This window comes from Elephantulus edwardii, unplaced genomic scaffold (assembly GCF_000299155.1).
Source record: "Elephantulus edwardii isolate Elephantulus edwardi_28Jun2011 unplaced genomic scaffold, EleEdw1.0 scaffold00044, whole genome shotgun sequence".
Classification (NCBI taxonomy): Eukaryota; Metazoa; Chordata; class Mammalia; order Macroscelidea; family Macroscelididae; genus Elephantulus; species Elephantulus edwardii.
In genome coordinates, this window is record NW_006399794.1 from 16,385,667 (window position 1) to 16,402,763 (window position 17,097).

The 17,097-nt window shown below is 42.3% G+C and overlaps 1 protein-coding gene across 1 annotated transcript in view; it reads right to left on the reverse strand.

Moving 5' to 3' along the window:
* Positions 1–8,874: 8,874 nt before the first annotated feature.
* The window catches only part of UCP3 (uncoupling protein 3 (mitochondrial, proton carrier)), a 9,073-nt gene continuing 850 nt past the window's right edge, over positions 8,875–17,097 (reverse strand). Inside the window, exons 2-6 of the mRNA XM_006885574.1 lie at positions 16,691–16,901; positions 16,223–16,423; positions 14,932–15,033; positions 11,665–11,845; positions 8,875–9,039 (exon numbers count right to left, since the gene is read on the reverse strand). Of these exons, the coding sequence (XP_006885636.1) occupies positions 8,925–9,039; positions 11,665–11,845; positions 14,932–15,033; positions 16,223–16,423; positions 16,691–16,901 (810 nt within the window). The 3' untranslated portion in view covers positions 8,875–8,924. The remainder of the gene's footprint in view (positions 9,040–11,664; positions 11,846–14,931; positions 15,034–16,222; positions 16,424–16,690; positions 16,902–17,097) is intronic.

The following is a 17,097-nucleotide window of genomic DNA, read 5'->3' on the forward strand; positions in this document are numbered from 1 at the left end:
TGAAATCAAAGTCATATTTTGGCTCCTGTGGATTTGGTTTAATTTTCCTCAGCTTCAGCTTGAACTTGCATATGAGTAATTGGTGGTCTGTTCCATTTTGTAAAACATCACTTACACATAAATTATACTCAAAGGTGGACATAATTTAGTGAGTGGCTAACTTTGAGAGAAAGATGCAAAATGTGAACAATACATGGTGAAACCAAATTAGTGCAAATGAAGATTAGCAGTGAAAAGAAAGTGGCTCTGATAAAATGCCAGTTCTAAATATTAATCTTTGCAAAGAGTGAAAGTAAACTCAAACCCCCTCCCAAACTACCCCCAGCCAGTCCTGAGTGTGAATTTGTAGTGTTGAAACACCCTCCTAACCTGACTGAAGGGAAAGCATTTTCTAATGAAATGTAAGGGATTTCTTTAAGGTTGTTGGGTTTTTTCCTGTAAAGATTGTATGTAGCAACTTTTCTACAAATTTTCTGACTTCATTCAGAGTGAAACCAGGGCATTCCAAAGCATAGCTCAAGGGTGGAACCCAGTCTACTTCTGTTATAGCAACAACAACGATTTGTTTGCTCCTGAACCCACAGTTGCTTCCTCATGGGTGTTTCGGATGAGTCTGTGCTCTCTTTTACTCCGAGCAGGAAGTCGAACAGGTTCTCCTTTTTCATCAAAAGTGTCACTGAATTTTCTGTTTGCAAATTAACTAGAGGTTGGCAATGTAGTGACCTACATATACATGGAGATTCTGCAAACACATCTTGTTCTTTAATATTGGCAATACTTAAACCCACATTGACACAAACTCTCCTTGTAGTTTTGCTTCATTGAATGAAAAGATCGGAACAGTTTCTCCCATTATTCAACATGGTGAGTGTATCTCAAGTAGTAACTACTTCAGGATCTTGAGCCTGAGACTTTAATATTCTATAATAACTCTAAAGTAAGTCTAATAGTTTTGGAAGTCTTTTACCTTTGGATAGTATATTTGCTTCTGAGAGCTTCTTTAAGAAAATACTGCAAGGTTGATGACTTTAACTCACACAAGTGTATTGTCTCAGACTTCTGGAGGCTAGTTGTTGTCCTAATTTAGCGTGTCTTCAAAGTCATGTTCTCTCTGAAAGCATTATGAAGAAGTCCTTTTCTGTCTCTCTTGACTTCTAGTAGCTCTATGTGTTCCTTGCTTGCAGCTGCAGTGTACTTCCCTGAAGGTGCTTGACCACAGCCCACTGTGGAGCAGTGCAGTCGATCTCACCGTATGCCTGGTCAGAGAAGGAACATTCAGCCTCAGTCACTGAGATTCTCGGGGTTGGGTTGCTGTTCAGACACTGGAGTCAAATTTCCATCTCTCTGTCCAAGTACACAGTTGCTCCCCAGAGGAATTGTTTCTCTCAGTCCTTTCCTCAGACTGGATTAGGACCTACTCTTCTCAGGTATGACCTTTTTTAAACTAATAACATCTTCAAAGGCCCTGTTTCCAAATAAGATCATATTCACATACACCATGATTAGGGCATAAAAAAATATTGAGTGACACGATTTAATCCATAACAGACAGAAAAAGAAATGGGGCTCCTTGCACAGTAGCATGGTAATATGTTGTTTAGACTAGATGGCACTGAGTTTTGGAATAGTTTGTACATATAATAAATCAAGTAGGACAGTTACTGATGGATTGGATTTCATTAGTGGGAGAAGCCATGGAAACCAGTAGTGTGTCATTTTTGCTTAGAACTCTGCTGCAAGTCACAGGGTCCAAATCTAGAAAGGTTTCTCATGGTAAGAGATATAGAAAAGTCATCATTGAATTGTTCTAATTGTGGAGTTGCACAATTACATCTTCATTTTGTTACAGACACAAAACTGTGTTTCTCAGAATAAGTAAAAGATCAAAATATCTGCCTTTTCCCTTCATCAGTGTTCTAAGTCTTTCTGATTCTAAAGGAAGGTTGACAAAGACTTATTAAAGAATTCACAACTTTGAACATTGTGACTGCATGATTTTGCATGCAGAAAGATTTCATATATCTGAAAGGCAAGAACTGAGTCAAATAGGAAAGCAATAGCCTGTGTGTATCCTACAGACACTAGATAGACTCCAACGACACACGCTGGTGGTGTCAGCTTGATCTTGACTGTTAGTATCAGTAGTCAACAAAGCTACTTGTGCAGGGCATCTAATTTTTCTCGATCCCATGGTCACTTGTACACCTAAGGATTTTAAATCCGTTTAGAGATAGAACATTCCACCATTATGAATGGCGTTGATCAAATCTGTTACTTGACTTTTCTTAAAAAAAAATCCAAATGGCAATACATGAAAGCAACATGACCAATGATATGCAAACATTGGTATGATTGTCTACGGAAAAAAATAGATTTCAAAGTCACCACCTAATCAGTTGGTATTAAATGGGTTTAAAAACTTTCAAGAGGAGAAATACAGTTGTTACCAATAGATACAACCAAATAAATACTTTGTTACACAAACTGTACCACACTGTAGCCTTGTTAATTGAGGATCTGAATTAATAATTTCATTCATACCAAATCTCTCAGGTAAAGTCATCTTTAAGTCATTTTTTCGGTGAGCTAATCATCCCACACCACCCAAAGCAATTTCTATTGGTTTTATTTGTAGATGATGACAAATACATAATCATTTTTAAGATTTCCAAAGAAGAATTTTTGATGATCAGCCGTAATTCATAAGCTCAATGCATTGGTGTCTTCCTAAGTCAAAAAGCCTTGGACAGTCAGCTTCAGTCAAGTAATGAATCATAACTTTTCTCATTGTTCGTCACAGCCTCTACAATCCTACTATAATTTAAAAATGGTATTACACTCAAGCCCTTTGCCATAATGTCTGAACAATGGTAAAGGTCCAGCATGACATGAGCTCACATTTTTCCCATCTTTCTTTCTTTACATGCTTATGTTATTTATGAACGATGAAAAAAAGACTTAGAGAGGGCAAACTTCTTTTTCATATTTTTCTCTGTGAGTTTCTGAGACCCTGCCACACGTAGGCTGGCAGCTTCTCCGAGGTGGTTATACTGGATGTATGCATGGTGCTAGGGCTTTAGTCAGTTGCAGGGAGTCCACAAGAAGGACTGGTGTCATGCACATTAGAAGGTCTGAGCTGCCCCATTGTGAGCACCCCTGAGAGTATGGCAGGGCAGACAACAGTATCAAGGTACATCAGAGGCTCTAAGTTTCTTTCTTAATCCAATTAGACATTAACATTGACAAAAATACTTACAAACTGCAGAATCATCCTTCTTGCACATAACTTTACTGGCTCATTAACCATCCCTTATACATTCTTCAAACTTTACTGAAAAGATTGGAGAATGTCTTTATTTTTATTTTTCTTATTTAAAGGACCTTATCTTCATGATTCTCTTTTTATTTTCTAATGTTCCTATATACATTCTAGAGTCATTCCTTCCACTTAAACTTATTATTCTATCCTCTTCCATTTTCTCCAGAACCTTGCTCCTCCAAGAAATTATTACTTTTTTTTTTTTTACTACTTGGATTACACATCTGTTTGTCTGTCTGTCTACTTACCTGCCTATTTATTGTAACAACCCACAGGACTTTATCATCCCTCTTACAATGGCTATGTTTTTTCCTCCTTCCTTTCTCTGCCAAATTTTCCAAAGAATTGGCTCTCAGGGGACAACCTCTGCCAGGATTGTTCTGTGCCTGGCACAACTCCCATATATTTGTTGAATGAATGAGCGAATGAGCTCACATTCATCTCCCCACTCACCTCACTCACACCACACAGACTTTCCTTCTATTCTTCAAACATGTTACATTCATGCCCACTCTAGGCCATGTGAATTGGTTGTTCTCTCTGCCTGGAAGTCTTCTTAGGTCTTTGCCTGGTCTGCCTGTCTGTCTGTCTCTCTCTTCCTCCCCCGACCCTCCACCACTTCTTGCCCCCCACTCCCATTCCCCCCCACACACACACTACAGAGATATTGATCACCAGTGTCTCTTACCCAAGTTAATTGAATTCTTAAAGTAAAAATCTTATTGAAGAAAACAGCCATATAAAATAGAACACAAATCTTAAGTGATAAACTTTCATAAAGTGAATGTCTCTTTATAAAGAAACACTGAAGCTAACTTTCCAGAAACCACTCATGTTTCCTTACTCACCACTGAAAATGACTACTCTCCTTATTTCAAACACCAAATAATCAGTTTGTGTATTCTTAATCTTCACATGATCTCTGGTGGCATAGTCTATAAGGAGTCGTTCTGCTAGTTCAAAGGCCACCCCTCTCTGATGGTTCAAATCTACCAGCAACTCCACAGAAGAAAAGACAGGCACTCTAGTTTTTCAAAGTTGTTGTTGTTGATTGCCTTTGAGTTGAGCATGACTCATAGCAACCTTATGAACAAAAGGCCTGAAACCCCTCTACAACTATCGACATGTATCAAACTTCATAGAGTTTCCGGAGGCATGTTTAGGAAGTGGATGCCACTCCTGCTTCCAAACCTCTCATAGTATGTTATTGTTATGTGCCATTGAGTCACCTGTGATGTATAGTGATCCTATGTACAGCAGCTCTGAACCCTTCCCTGTCCTGAGCCAGTGTCACTAATTCTGACACACCAACTCCGATCTCCCCAGTTACTATATCAACCATCTCATCTGGGGTCTCCCTCCCCTGTGCTGTCCGTTCACCATTCTGAGCATGATGTCCTTCTCCAAGGACCAATCTCTCCTGTTCAAAGTTCCATACACAAATTCAGTCATCTTTAATGATATATTTTCTAACATTCATTCCCTTTTATAACAACATATTCCTTTTAAAAATATTGTCTTTGACTACAAGATTTCTGTCAGGATAATTTTTCACATTTAAAAAGGAAAGAACTGAAAAAAAGGGAAAGAACTTGCTTGGCATTTCTAAAACTAAAAGAACTGAAAAATAAATTCATATTTTGGGTCGTAATATTGAAGGTTTTATTATGGGAAAACTCTTGAATGATCCAGGAAACTCAAAAGAAGATAGAAAAAATGCACAGTCACTGTACAAAAAGAACTAGCTGACACAGAACCATTTCAGGAAGTAACATGATAAAAAACCAATGGTAATGAAAGAATAAGTTCAAGCTGCACCGAAGGCATTTGCCAAAAAGGAGAATAGATGGAATATCAATGTTTTAAATAACAGGTGCAGACCTGGATTTGTATACCAATCTATGCCAGGAAATTTGGAAGATAGCTAACTGGTTGGCTGACTGTAAGAAATCCATATTTATTTCCATTCCCAATAAAGGTAACAACAGAAGGTGGAAATTATCAAACAATATCATTAATATCACACAATACTGCTGAAGAGTACAAAAATGGCTAGAGCAGTACATTGACAGAGGAATTCCAGAAGGTAAGGCTGGATTTAGAAGTGGCTGTGGCAGCAGGCATGTCATTGTTGATGTCAGATGGATCTTGGCTGAAAGCAGAGAAAACCAGAAGAATGTCTATCTGGGTTTTATTGATGATGCAGAAGCATTTGACAGTATAGATCACAACAAATTATGACTAACACTGAGAGGAATAGGAATATCAGAAAATTTAATTGTGCTCATCTAAAACCTATACCTATACCAAGAAGCTGCTGTGTAATCAAAGCAAAGGAATACGGCATGATTTAGAATTGTGAAGGGTGTGCTTCAGTGCTATATCCTCTCTCCATACCTCTCTCTATATGCTGGGAAAATCATTAGAGAAGTTGGACTTTATGAAGAAGAGTGTGGCTTCAGGATTTTGAGGAAGGTCCAGAAATAACTTGCATTATGTAGATGATATGACCTGAAAGTGAGGAGGACATTAAGTGCTTGCTGCAGAGGATCAAGGACTGTAGACTACGGAGGATCAAGGACTGCAGCCTTCAATGTGGATTACATCTTAACATCAAGAAAACATAAATACTATTGGGCCAATAGGCAACATCATGATAATGGAAATAAGACTTTGTCAATGATTTAATCTTACTTGGGTCCATAATCAACATCCTTGCTACCAGCAATCAAAAAATCAAAATACATATCGCACTAGGAAAGTCTGCTGTAAAAGACCTCGTCAAAGTACTAAGGAGCAATGATGTCAGTTTAAAGACTAGGGTGTGTCTGGCACAGGCAACCACTTCCTACCCTTCTAAGAGCTGGATTAAAGATCACAGAAGAAAAATTGATGTCACTGAGTTGTGGTGTTGGAGGAGTACCGAATATTCCATGGACTGCCAAGAGAACAAAAGGATATGTCTTGGAGAAAATTTAGTCAAAGTGTTTCTTAGAGGCAAGGACAACAAAATTATGACTCACCTATTTTGGGCCTTTTGTTAGATGGAGTCATTCCTTGGAAAGAGATGGAGGGTCAGCTAAGCAGGGGAAGACCCTCAATAAGGTGTGCTGATACAGTGATGACAATACTAGACTAAAATACGTCAGATAGAATGAGGATGGGACAGGATAGGACAGAGTTCAGATCCATTGTTCATAAGTTGATATGAGTCATAGTTGACTCAATGGCACCTAACAACAACCACAACAACATTAACAATAACATTCAAGAGGTCAAATAAATACATCTTGGAAAAAGAGCAGCCAAGGTGTTTCTTGGAGGCAAAGACGATAAAGTTTTACCTGGCATATTCTGGGCATGTTTTTAAGAGGGGCCAATCTTTGGAGAAAGACATTGTTGGAGAAAGACATGCTTGTGAAGATAGTGAAAGAGATGAAGACCCTCAATGAGATGGATTGACCTAGTAACTGTAATAACGTGTTCAAATATATCAGATGATGAAGATGGCATAGGATAAGGCAATATTCTAATCTATTGTTCACGGGGTTGTTGTAAGTTGTAATCAACTTGACAGTGCCTAACAACAACAACAATCAATCAATCATCTGTTATAGGATTCTTATTACATGTACATTATTTTTCTGGATATTGTTCCACATAATTTATGTTTTCTTAATTTTTCTTTTTTCTGATTGTTCATCATACAAATCAGTGTAAAGGCTTTGTCTTCTATTTTGCTAATTCTGTTTTCCATTGCTCCAATTCTACTCTTCTGTCTTTCTGCTATACCTATACCTAGACCAAGAGGCTGTTGTGCAAACAAAGCAAGGGAACACTGCATGATTTAAAATTGGAAAAGATGTACATCAGGTTTGTATCTTCTCACCATATCCAAGCTGTATACTGAGCAAATTATATGAGAAGCTGGACTCTGAAGAAGAATGTGGCATCAGGACTGGAAGAAGACCCAACAATAACCTTCATTATGCAGATGACACAACTTTGCTTGCTTAAAGTGAGGAGGACTTTAAGGACTTGCTGCAGAAGATCAAAGACTACAACCTTCACTATGGATTGCATCTCAACATCAAGTAAACAAACATTCTCAGCACTGGTCCTATAGGCAACATCATGATAGCTGGTGATGAGATGGAAACCATCAATGACTTAATTGTACTTGGATGATCCACTATCAATACACTTGGTATCAGCAGTCAGGAGATCAGGAGGCATATTACACTGGAAAAGTCTGCTTTTAGGGACCTCTCCAAATTACTGAGGAACAGTGATGTTAGTTTGAAGATTAAGGTACACATGATTCAGGCCATGGCCTTTTCAGGAACATATATGACAGACTTATAACATATATATTATATATGTAACATATATATATGTAACACACACACACACACGGAAGCAGGAGCTACCTGCTACTTCCTTGTTCCTCAAACTCAACCTGGGGGGACTGAACCCCAAATTCCTGCAGCCAAGGCAAGGACGTCTCCTCCCTGCCGACCTCGGTCCGATTGACACGTCTGTCTGTGGCTACCTAGATTTATTCGGTTCGAACCTTCAAGCACAAATGTAACAACGTCAGACCCTTAGAAAGACAGGGAGAGAGACAGAGGGAGAGAGTGCTCGCTTAACTTACCAGCAGGAGATAAAACGCTCAACGTGACAAGAGTTCTTTGGGGGGCGCTTCCCGGCCAATGCACCAAATGTTGTGCCCACGAAATGCCCCTCAAAGAAATCTAGAAACACGTCTGAAATTTCAAGAACTTTTATTGTTTAATTTTTCCACACGTGGAGGCTTTTCTGCCTTCCTCAGAAAAGTGGTGAAGGGAAAAAGCCCTGAGTTTTCCCTCCCACTTGCTTTTATAGCTTTTCCTTGGGTGGCCCTGCTAGGGCAAAGAGATTGGTGGGCCAGGGGGTCAGTCATTTGGTTGGCTTTTGATGGGCTGGTTACTTTACCCGCCTTTACTCTTTTTGTGTCACGTAGACACTAGTTAATTCCTTACTTCTTCAAGGACAGACTGGGCTTTACCCGGGGCACTCGTGTTTGCCCTAAGCCAAGAATTTTTATGGCCCACTTCTGCCTCCAGCACTAATGGGGGTTTATAAAAAAAATGGGGTTTCTGCTGCCCCTTCACTGCAGGGCCTTTACAGAGTCTCTTTAGATCCCCTGGCTGATTTCCAACTGAACTGTGGACCACTCCCGCCCAGTCCTGCAGTCTTTCCTGTTTATATTTCATTGTCACATGAGATTTCCAGTGACATAAATTTACAAACTTCCATTTCATCCAAATGAAGATCCATTTTGGCTGGTTTTCTCCTGCCTAAATGTTAGGCATCCAATTGAATGTGTTTCAAAAATTAATATAATTTATTTTCCATTTTGTCAGTGCCAAATGAAAAATTCTTAAGACAAAGCACTGAAGATCGGAATCTTTCTTCCTCTTCTACTTCTGACATTCTTATAGCAAGTATAAACAGTTCTGTAAACATGTGTGGGTCTGTGTTCAAGTGTGCACTGATCCACGTTTCATTCTGTCCTTAACTGGCGTCACAGCAGGTAAGTGCCCGGTTGGCCTCCTTGTCTTGTTCAGAACGGAGACTCCCGTAACATCTGGACTTTCATCAAGGCCCGTTTCAGCTGCTCATAGGTAACAAACATCATCACATTCCAGGCTCCCAAACGCAAAAAAGAGGGTGTAAATCTAATGGGATAAACAAACAATGAAATGTCAGGTGGGCTGGCTAAAACCAGCACCAAACCCCTCTTGTGTTTCCTCCCAAATGGAACTTAATGCCAAAGGACAAAAATTTTCTTAGTCATGGGCTTATTTCTGAGATATACTCAGTGTTTCCCCTCCCCCCTTTTTAGGCAGAAGTTGGAATCAGAAAAAGAAAGAAAATGAACATTTCTTTTGAGCCAGGGTGGGATAACTGCAAGTTACGCATGTTCTCTAGTTGATTCTCAAAACAATTCTGTAAGGTGGCTATTTATTCTTAGTGCCAGGTTTCACTTTCAGAAACTGAGACACAGGAAAGCTAAGTATCTCAGGTTAAATCAATCGACTAATAAATGAATGCCAGGGGAGCTCAGGTGAACTCCACAGGGAGTGGCACTGCTGACCCAATGTCCGAGCTTGTCTGGCAGTTCAAACCCACCAGCAGCTGCAAGGGAGAAATATGGCCAAGCTCTTCCTGTGTGATTTCCAGTCTCAGAAACCCAAATGGAATGCCAACTATGAGTCAGTCCCTACTTGATGACAATTAGTTTGAGGGTTTTTTGTTGTTGTTGTTGTTGTTGTTGTTGTTTTTTAGCAAATGCCAGAGAGAAGGTTCCATGAGTTCTGTCCGGCCTGACTTTGCCCGGCTGCTGGGTATTGGTATTTCTGGGTGTATTTATATCCCAAATGGCCAGTTCTGAGGCCTCTTATCAGAACATTCACACTTTTCCCTCTTAGATTGGGCTGAACTCCGATGTAGGGTCCTTACCAGTAACAGTTTTATAGTGTGGCACCAAATCTAGCTAATCTCCAGTGAGCCTGTCTGTCCCCAGAACAAAAATGTTTCTGAGATGGGACAGGAGGAACAGTCCCCTTTACAGCCTTGGGGAGAAGACCTGCTAGTCAGTCAGTCTCCCCGATCTCCTCCTAGTCTCCTCTTCTAGTTCTCAGGGTATCACGTCTTCTCATGGAACCACATACTTCTGTGCATTTGCTCACGTTGTTCCCTCTGTTGGAATGTCTCCTGCTTGCATCTTGGCTTCACCAGTTGTTCCTTCTTCTGAAGAACTTAGTATTTTTTGTCATGTTTTGAATTAATCCTGCCTAGGTCCCTCACAGGGAATACCATCATGGTAAAGCGTATGAATTCTATGTACGCCCATGTTCATAGCAGAGTTATGCACAATAGCAAGAATACAGAAACAGCCCAAATGCCCATCAACAAACAGATGGAGTGAGAGATTGTGATGCATTTACATAAATGGAATACTATGCAGCACTAAGGAGCAATGATTTTGTGAAATACTATCTGGCATAGGAGAGTCTAGACAGCATTATGCTGAATAATGAACTAACTCAGTCTTATAAGGATAAATATTGCACAAGACCGTTATTGCAAATCTAGAGGGATAACTAGTAAGATGTGTATAAAAGCCCAAAGGGGATGGAGAAAGGGAGGAGGAGACAGGAAAAGGGAAGAATGGAAATTAACAGGGTATTAGAGTTTAGTGGGTGGATTGGGGCGGAAAGGGGAGGGAATGGGAGAAATTCAATGGGGACTTGAAAAGACAATGCAATAATAGGCATAGATCAATGGTAATTAATTACTGGGATACAGTGTATATGAATGATTACATGAAGTGCAATGTAAAGGAACAACTGTATGGAACACAATGTATATGAATTAAACACAATGTAATGAATTATTATATAAAAACCAATAAAAATACTCCACTGCCAACCCAAAGGCACCTGGTTCAAATCCCCCAGCTGCTCTACAAGAGAAAGAAGGGCAATTTTTCTGCTGTGTGATTTGTCTCTAAAAACCCTCTGGAGGTTCAGTTATGAGCTGGTTCTGACTTGACAGTATGTAACAACAATATACAGGTCAAAACTCCCCAAAGCCATGAAATCTATTCCAGTACACAATGATCCTATAGGGCAGCATAGAACAATACAGATGCAATCAGGAGATATTAACTGTACTTAATGAATGCGGTATAAAATATGGGAGGAGGTGAATCTGAACTAGTCTTGAAGGAGAGCTATATTCAGTGCATGCAGACAAAAATGGAAAGGCATTTCATGCAAAGGGAACAGTACGTGCACAGACATGGCAGCTCCTGAGGCGTGCTGGAGCACTTCAGGTGTTGTCAGGTGATGAACATCACAGCAATAGCTTGTTGTCATCTCAGGATTACTAATTATCTCTTTACCCCCATCCCTCTGCCCAGTATATCTGACGTTACCCAGCACAGGAGTCCCTGGATGACACAAACGGTGATGTGCTCAGCTGACAGCTGGAAAACAGGCCTGGGTATTTGCCACAGTCAGAATCAACTCCACAGCAGTTAACAAGATCAAATTCTTGAAGTAAGGTTTCCCCCCCCCAAGTTTTTCCTGACACTCTAAATGGGGTGGGGTTTGTTTTTAATTAAAAATTTTAAATCTGTTTATACATTTCCTTTGTGGCATTTACATCTGTGCTGTTCACCCCAGCATCCCCAGGTAGATCCATGTGGGTAGGTTATGGACAAAAACCGAAGGAAGGAAAGCAGGAAGCCTGGCTTCTCTGAGAGAAACTGCACAGGCGGGAGGAGGCCCACTCACCCCTTGTAGAAGGCCGTGGGACCCTCCTGGGCCACCATCATCACCACACAGTCCAGGGGGCTGAGGTAGCGGCCCGGGGGCGAGTTCATATAGCGCGTCTTCACCACGTCCACTGGGGAAGCCACCACTGTGGCACAGAAGCCAGCTCCAAAGGCAGAGACAAAATGGCAGGGGAAGTTGTCTGTAGAGGGGAAGGGAGAGCAAATGCCAGGCTGGGGTACTGGGGGTGCACGTGCTTTCTGTTCCATGTTTGTTCCTTGTCCCCAGAAAAGGTTTAAACTCTTTCAGCGTAAGGACAGTATTTTCCATATCGCAGTACCCAGGGTAAACACACAATAGTAACTGCTGGGTTGATTCTGTCTCAAGGTGATGCCCCCATGTGTTGGAACAGAACTGTCCTCCCTCCAAAGGGTTTTCAGTGAGTAATGTTTTAAGAAGTTCACCAGGCCTTTTTCTGAGTTACTTCTGGGTGGATTTAAGCCTCTAACAATTCTGTTAGCAGCTAAGCACACTAATGTTTGAATCACCTGGGGACTCTGAGCTTTTAGCAGGTCCTGGCAAAACTAGAAGGGTTCTGTTGGAGAGTTAGAGGGTTATCATTTGGTTTGTAAGGAAATGGAAGTTAAATAAGGTGAGGGACCTTTGAGCTCAGGTTACACAGGAAGAGGTGGCCCTGGGACTTAAACTCTGGTCTTTGGCCTCCTAGGCCAGAGTTCTTTCTTACTTATGACAATTCTGTACTGAGCTTTTTTTTAAAAAAAAAATTCCTTAATTTCTATTCCTGGTACCACCATCATGATTAACAAGACAATATAACTAAGTTAATGAAAACAAAAAAGGCCAAGAAATGTTTATCTAGGGAGTTCTGGTGGACTAGTGGCAAGAAGCTTCACTGCAATCCCAGAGATAAATGGTTCGAATCCACCAGATGCTCTGCTGGAGAAAGAGGGGCAATCTCCTCCTGTACCAGTCAGATCCGATTTGACAGTACACACACACAAATTAATAAAATAAATTTAAAAAATTTTAAAAAGATGTATATCTAATTGGCACTGCACTACACAGATCAATAAATGCATTTCAGCAAACAGCGGCTATGCCTATCCTGAACCAGAAGGCTTTCCTTTTAAGCTGAAGTAACTGCTGATTACGCATCCTCATTTCTTCTGTGGCAGATGTTTACAGATCCTAATGGCATTTGGATCACCTGCCGCAAAGTAACCTGCAGTTTTCTTGATCACTCCTTGCTCTCTCCTGCTAAGAACTGTAGCCCTTTTCTGCTAAATTTTTTGAAACTTTTACTACCATATCCACCACTTTCACAACCAGATATATAGAATCAACACCATACGAACTTCCTGCGTTTTCCCCACCAAAATGCCCTCTTTCTTTTTTTTAATTTTTATTTTACTTTATTATTTTTGTGTGAGTGTACCGTCAAATCAGATCTGACTGGTACAGGAGATTGTCCCTCCTTCCTCGGCAGAGAATCTGGCGGATTTGAACCGTGCGCCTCTGGGATTGTAGTTGCAGTTCTTTGCCACTAGGCCACCAGAGCTCCCCTAAAATACCCTCTTTCATAGGTCCATAATTTGTTTGCTATTATCCATTACAATTAAAAACAAACAAACATTAACTACCACCACAATTACTACTGCCAAAATGTTCTCCTTCATTGTAACCATTTTCCACTTCTACCATCATCTCCTTCATTTGTTTTCCATATCCCGGTCCTTTACCACATTTATTACTATAATCAGACCACCACCATAGTTGCTACCATCAACTCTAAATCCATTCTATGCATCGTAACCTCTTCCATGACCACCTCCTCTTCCACCAGTTTCCACCACAGCCCGGGTTCCCCCACCACCTTCAAAGTTTCCTTCACAACCCCTAAAGCTGACCTAAATCTGCTGACCTCTTTGTAGTCCGACATGGCATCTCTTGTTTAAAAAGGGTCTTTCTCACTTCACAATCATGTTCACTAATAGTGTGGTTGGTGTTTCTGAACAACAATTTTATGGTTTCAATCTTGCTATATTTTTCTAGTTTCTCAAACGATATTCCTCTGTATCTTAAATGCTACCAACAAAAATATTCTTCCTTGTTAGATGGATATCGAGCTTCAGAAATTTTGAAACAAATTTGTGGTTTGGTTCCACTACACACCCATCAGCCGTATGTGGTCCAGCAAATGCTGTCCATCCACCTCTTAAACACATGCGGAAGCCACAAAACCAAAACCTCCTGGGGTGTTGTTTGGGAATCTCTCATCACTATACAATCTGGACTGAGTGTGTCTCATTTCTCAAAACGTTCTCTTAAACTATCACTTGTATTTTCAAAGCTCTTAATAACAAGAAACAGTCTTCATATAAATTCTAGGGTCTTTGGATCATGGCTCTCCTCTCCCCGGCAGCTCCTGGCTTTGAGCTGGGGTGACTGGGAGGTTGTTATTGTTATGTGCCGTCGAGTCTTTTGCGACTCATAGCGACCCTATGTACAACAGCCCTAACCCCTGCTCTATCCTGTGCCAATTGCATTGCCTCTGACACACCCATCCCGATTACCCCAGTCACTGAATCAATCCACCTCATAGAGGGTCTTCCCCTCCGGCACTGTCCCTCCACCCTACCAAGCATGATGTCCCTCTCCAAGGCCCTGTCTCTCCTTACAACATGTCCAAAGTATGTCAGACAAAGCCCCAGAATCCTTGCCTCCAAGGAGCAGCCTGGGTTAACCCTCTCTAGGATGGATCTGTTTGTTTTCTTGGCAGTCATGGTACATTCAATACTCTTCTCCAGCACCACAGCTCAAAGGCGTCAATTCTCCTTCTGTCCTCCTTAGTCATTGTCCAACTCTCTGATGCATAACAAGTGATTGCAAAGACCATGGCCTGTATCAGGTACACCTTAGTCTCCAGAGAGACACTGTTGCTCTTGAGTACTTTAGAGAGGTCCCTAACCGCAGACTTTCCCACCGCAATATGTTTTTTTTATTTCCTGGCTGCTGGTGCCAAGACTGGGAGGTAGTTTAGGTAAAACCCTTTTGAGACTGGACTTGACTCTTCCAACTCAGGTAGTGTCTTCACTTATCTTTTTACTGGGTACCACTTCTCTCCCTAGTCCTTCTGAAGCCCAGTTGTCTCTGAGTGGTGTCTATGCCAGGATATTCTAAGTTCTTTCTCTGCTGGACCCTTGAGGACTTCGGGTAAGAATGGCAGGTTTCTGTGGAGGGTTGTTGGCCCAAAACCCCTGGGCTCACCGGTCAGCAGTTGATGGTCTAGCAGCTTCTCCTTGATGATGTCATAGGTCACCATCTCAGCACAGTTGACAATGGCATTCCTTGTGATGTTGGGGAAAGTTCCTGTTAGGAAGTGAGGAGAGAGCTGATGAGCAGGGATGGGAGAAGTGGGCACTCTGGCCTCAAGGCCTTAAGTTGTGTCTTCTAGTCCCCTACGTCCTTTGAGTGGAACAGTGCTCATACCCTTGGCCTTCATCAGAGGAGCCCACCAGAGGCCCTGCAGGTCCAGCTGAGCAGATTCCACATCTTCCCCTCTCCTGTTTAACAACTCTCACATAATCCAGTCTCACCAGAGACAGGAAACAAAGAGGCCTATTGTGTCTTCTTGGGCCACATTGTGGGAGACAGTTGACAAAGGCTTTAAAAATTAAACTATGCCCCCCACTCCAATACCAAGCTGGTATAAAAAAGTAAGTCTTTCTTTGGAAGGGAGAGACTGAGCCCTTGGTACAGAATGAAATGCTGGCAGGGCCCTTGGGGAACATATCAAAACCGCCCCCTTCATTTCCCAGAAGAGGAAATGTCGTCCAGGAGGGAGGACACACAGCACGTAAGGGCAGAACCAGGGCTAGGACCCCAGTGTTTTGTCCTTAAAGCCATGTGGCTTTGAAAAGCTTTACTGGACCACTGTTTCTTCTGTAAGAATTCATGTGGGCCCAGGCCTGCACATGGGAAAGAGCCCAGCACTTGTCGAATTGGTGTCTGTGTGGACACTTAGGAGCACTTAATCCTAAGGAAGGCCCCTTCTCCTCCCTGCCTCTCCCATCTGTCCTCACCACTGAGCTCTTCCTGTGCTTCTCCCTGTACCCTGAGTGATTCATTCTGCTTAGACTTTTTCTTGGAATCCCTGTCCCCTTCCAGTTAGAGCTTACTTAGCCTTCGAGGTCCTGTTGAAATGTCACCTCCTCTTGGAGCAGGGCATGGCCTCTGCCGCTTTGATCTGTACCTCTGCACCTAGCACTTCCTGTCTTGGAGTACAGCTGCTCCTTGGTAAGTTTTCTCCTCTGTCTATAAGAGCCTTGAATGTGGCTTATGGAAGATGGCTTCTATTCATTTCTATCCTCTCACAGCAGCCTGGACACAGTGACTATTTGGAAAGTTGAACTGAGTTTTTAAGCACTATGATGAGTGAATGGGGTATTTTTGGCTGACACGTTCTTTAACACTCTGCAGTAAAACCAGCCTCAGATCCCCCTCCCATGTTTATTCCCATGCCATTCTTAGATGCCTGGAGCCTGAAGCTCTGACCTACCCTTCCACAGGCCCCGGATTCCTTCCTCCTTGGCGATAGTTCTGTAGGCATCCATAGTCCCGTTGTATTTTCTGTTGCTCCCGGGCCCAAGATTTATGCTGGCCTGAAATCGGACTTTGACCACATCCGTGGGCTGTGCACAGGTCACTGCCATGGCCCCTGTGGTGCATCCTGCCAGGATCCGGGTCGCGATGCTGGAATCTGGAGATGAGAAGAGAAGTGGCCCCTGTCCTGCCGCTGCACACCTTGATGGGATTGACGCTGTTCTCTGTGGGGCTGGCCCTGCTGGTACTCGAGTTCTTTTTCTGAGTTAAGTGTTTGAAACATCCTTAACAGTAATTCAGTCTCCTCCAGAAGGTCTGTTACCAGCTTCTTCCCCATGCCCACAGCTCTGCCTCGGAGCCTGGACTGCCTGGCTTCCTGACCTTCATTTGGACCCCCTGGTCCATGAGGTATGTGGGCACTCACGGTCCGATCCTTTAGGGGTGTAGAATTGCTTGACCGAGTCATAGAGGCCAATGCGGATGGAAGCAAAGCTCATCTGGCGCTGCAGGCCGGCGACCAGCCCGTTGTAGGGACTGCGGGGGCCCTCCGTGCGCATCATGGTCACGATGGTGCCCAGCACTCCGCGATACTGCACACTCCGGGTGGCTGGGGCTGCCTGGCTCTCCCCCTGAATCTGATGGACAGTCACAGAAGTTGTGAGAGGAGCTGGGGTGGGAACACAGGGACCCTGCCAGGTCTGGGACTGTCTGACCTGGACACTGAGAATGTGCTCTCATTACAGAAGTTCCGTCAAAGCAAAAATGACCAAGGTTTGTGAGGTATTTCATGACTCATAATGCAATGGTATCCACAGTGTGGCATTTAATCCT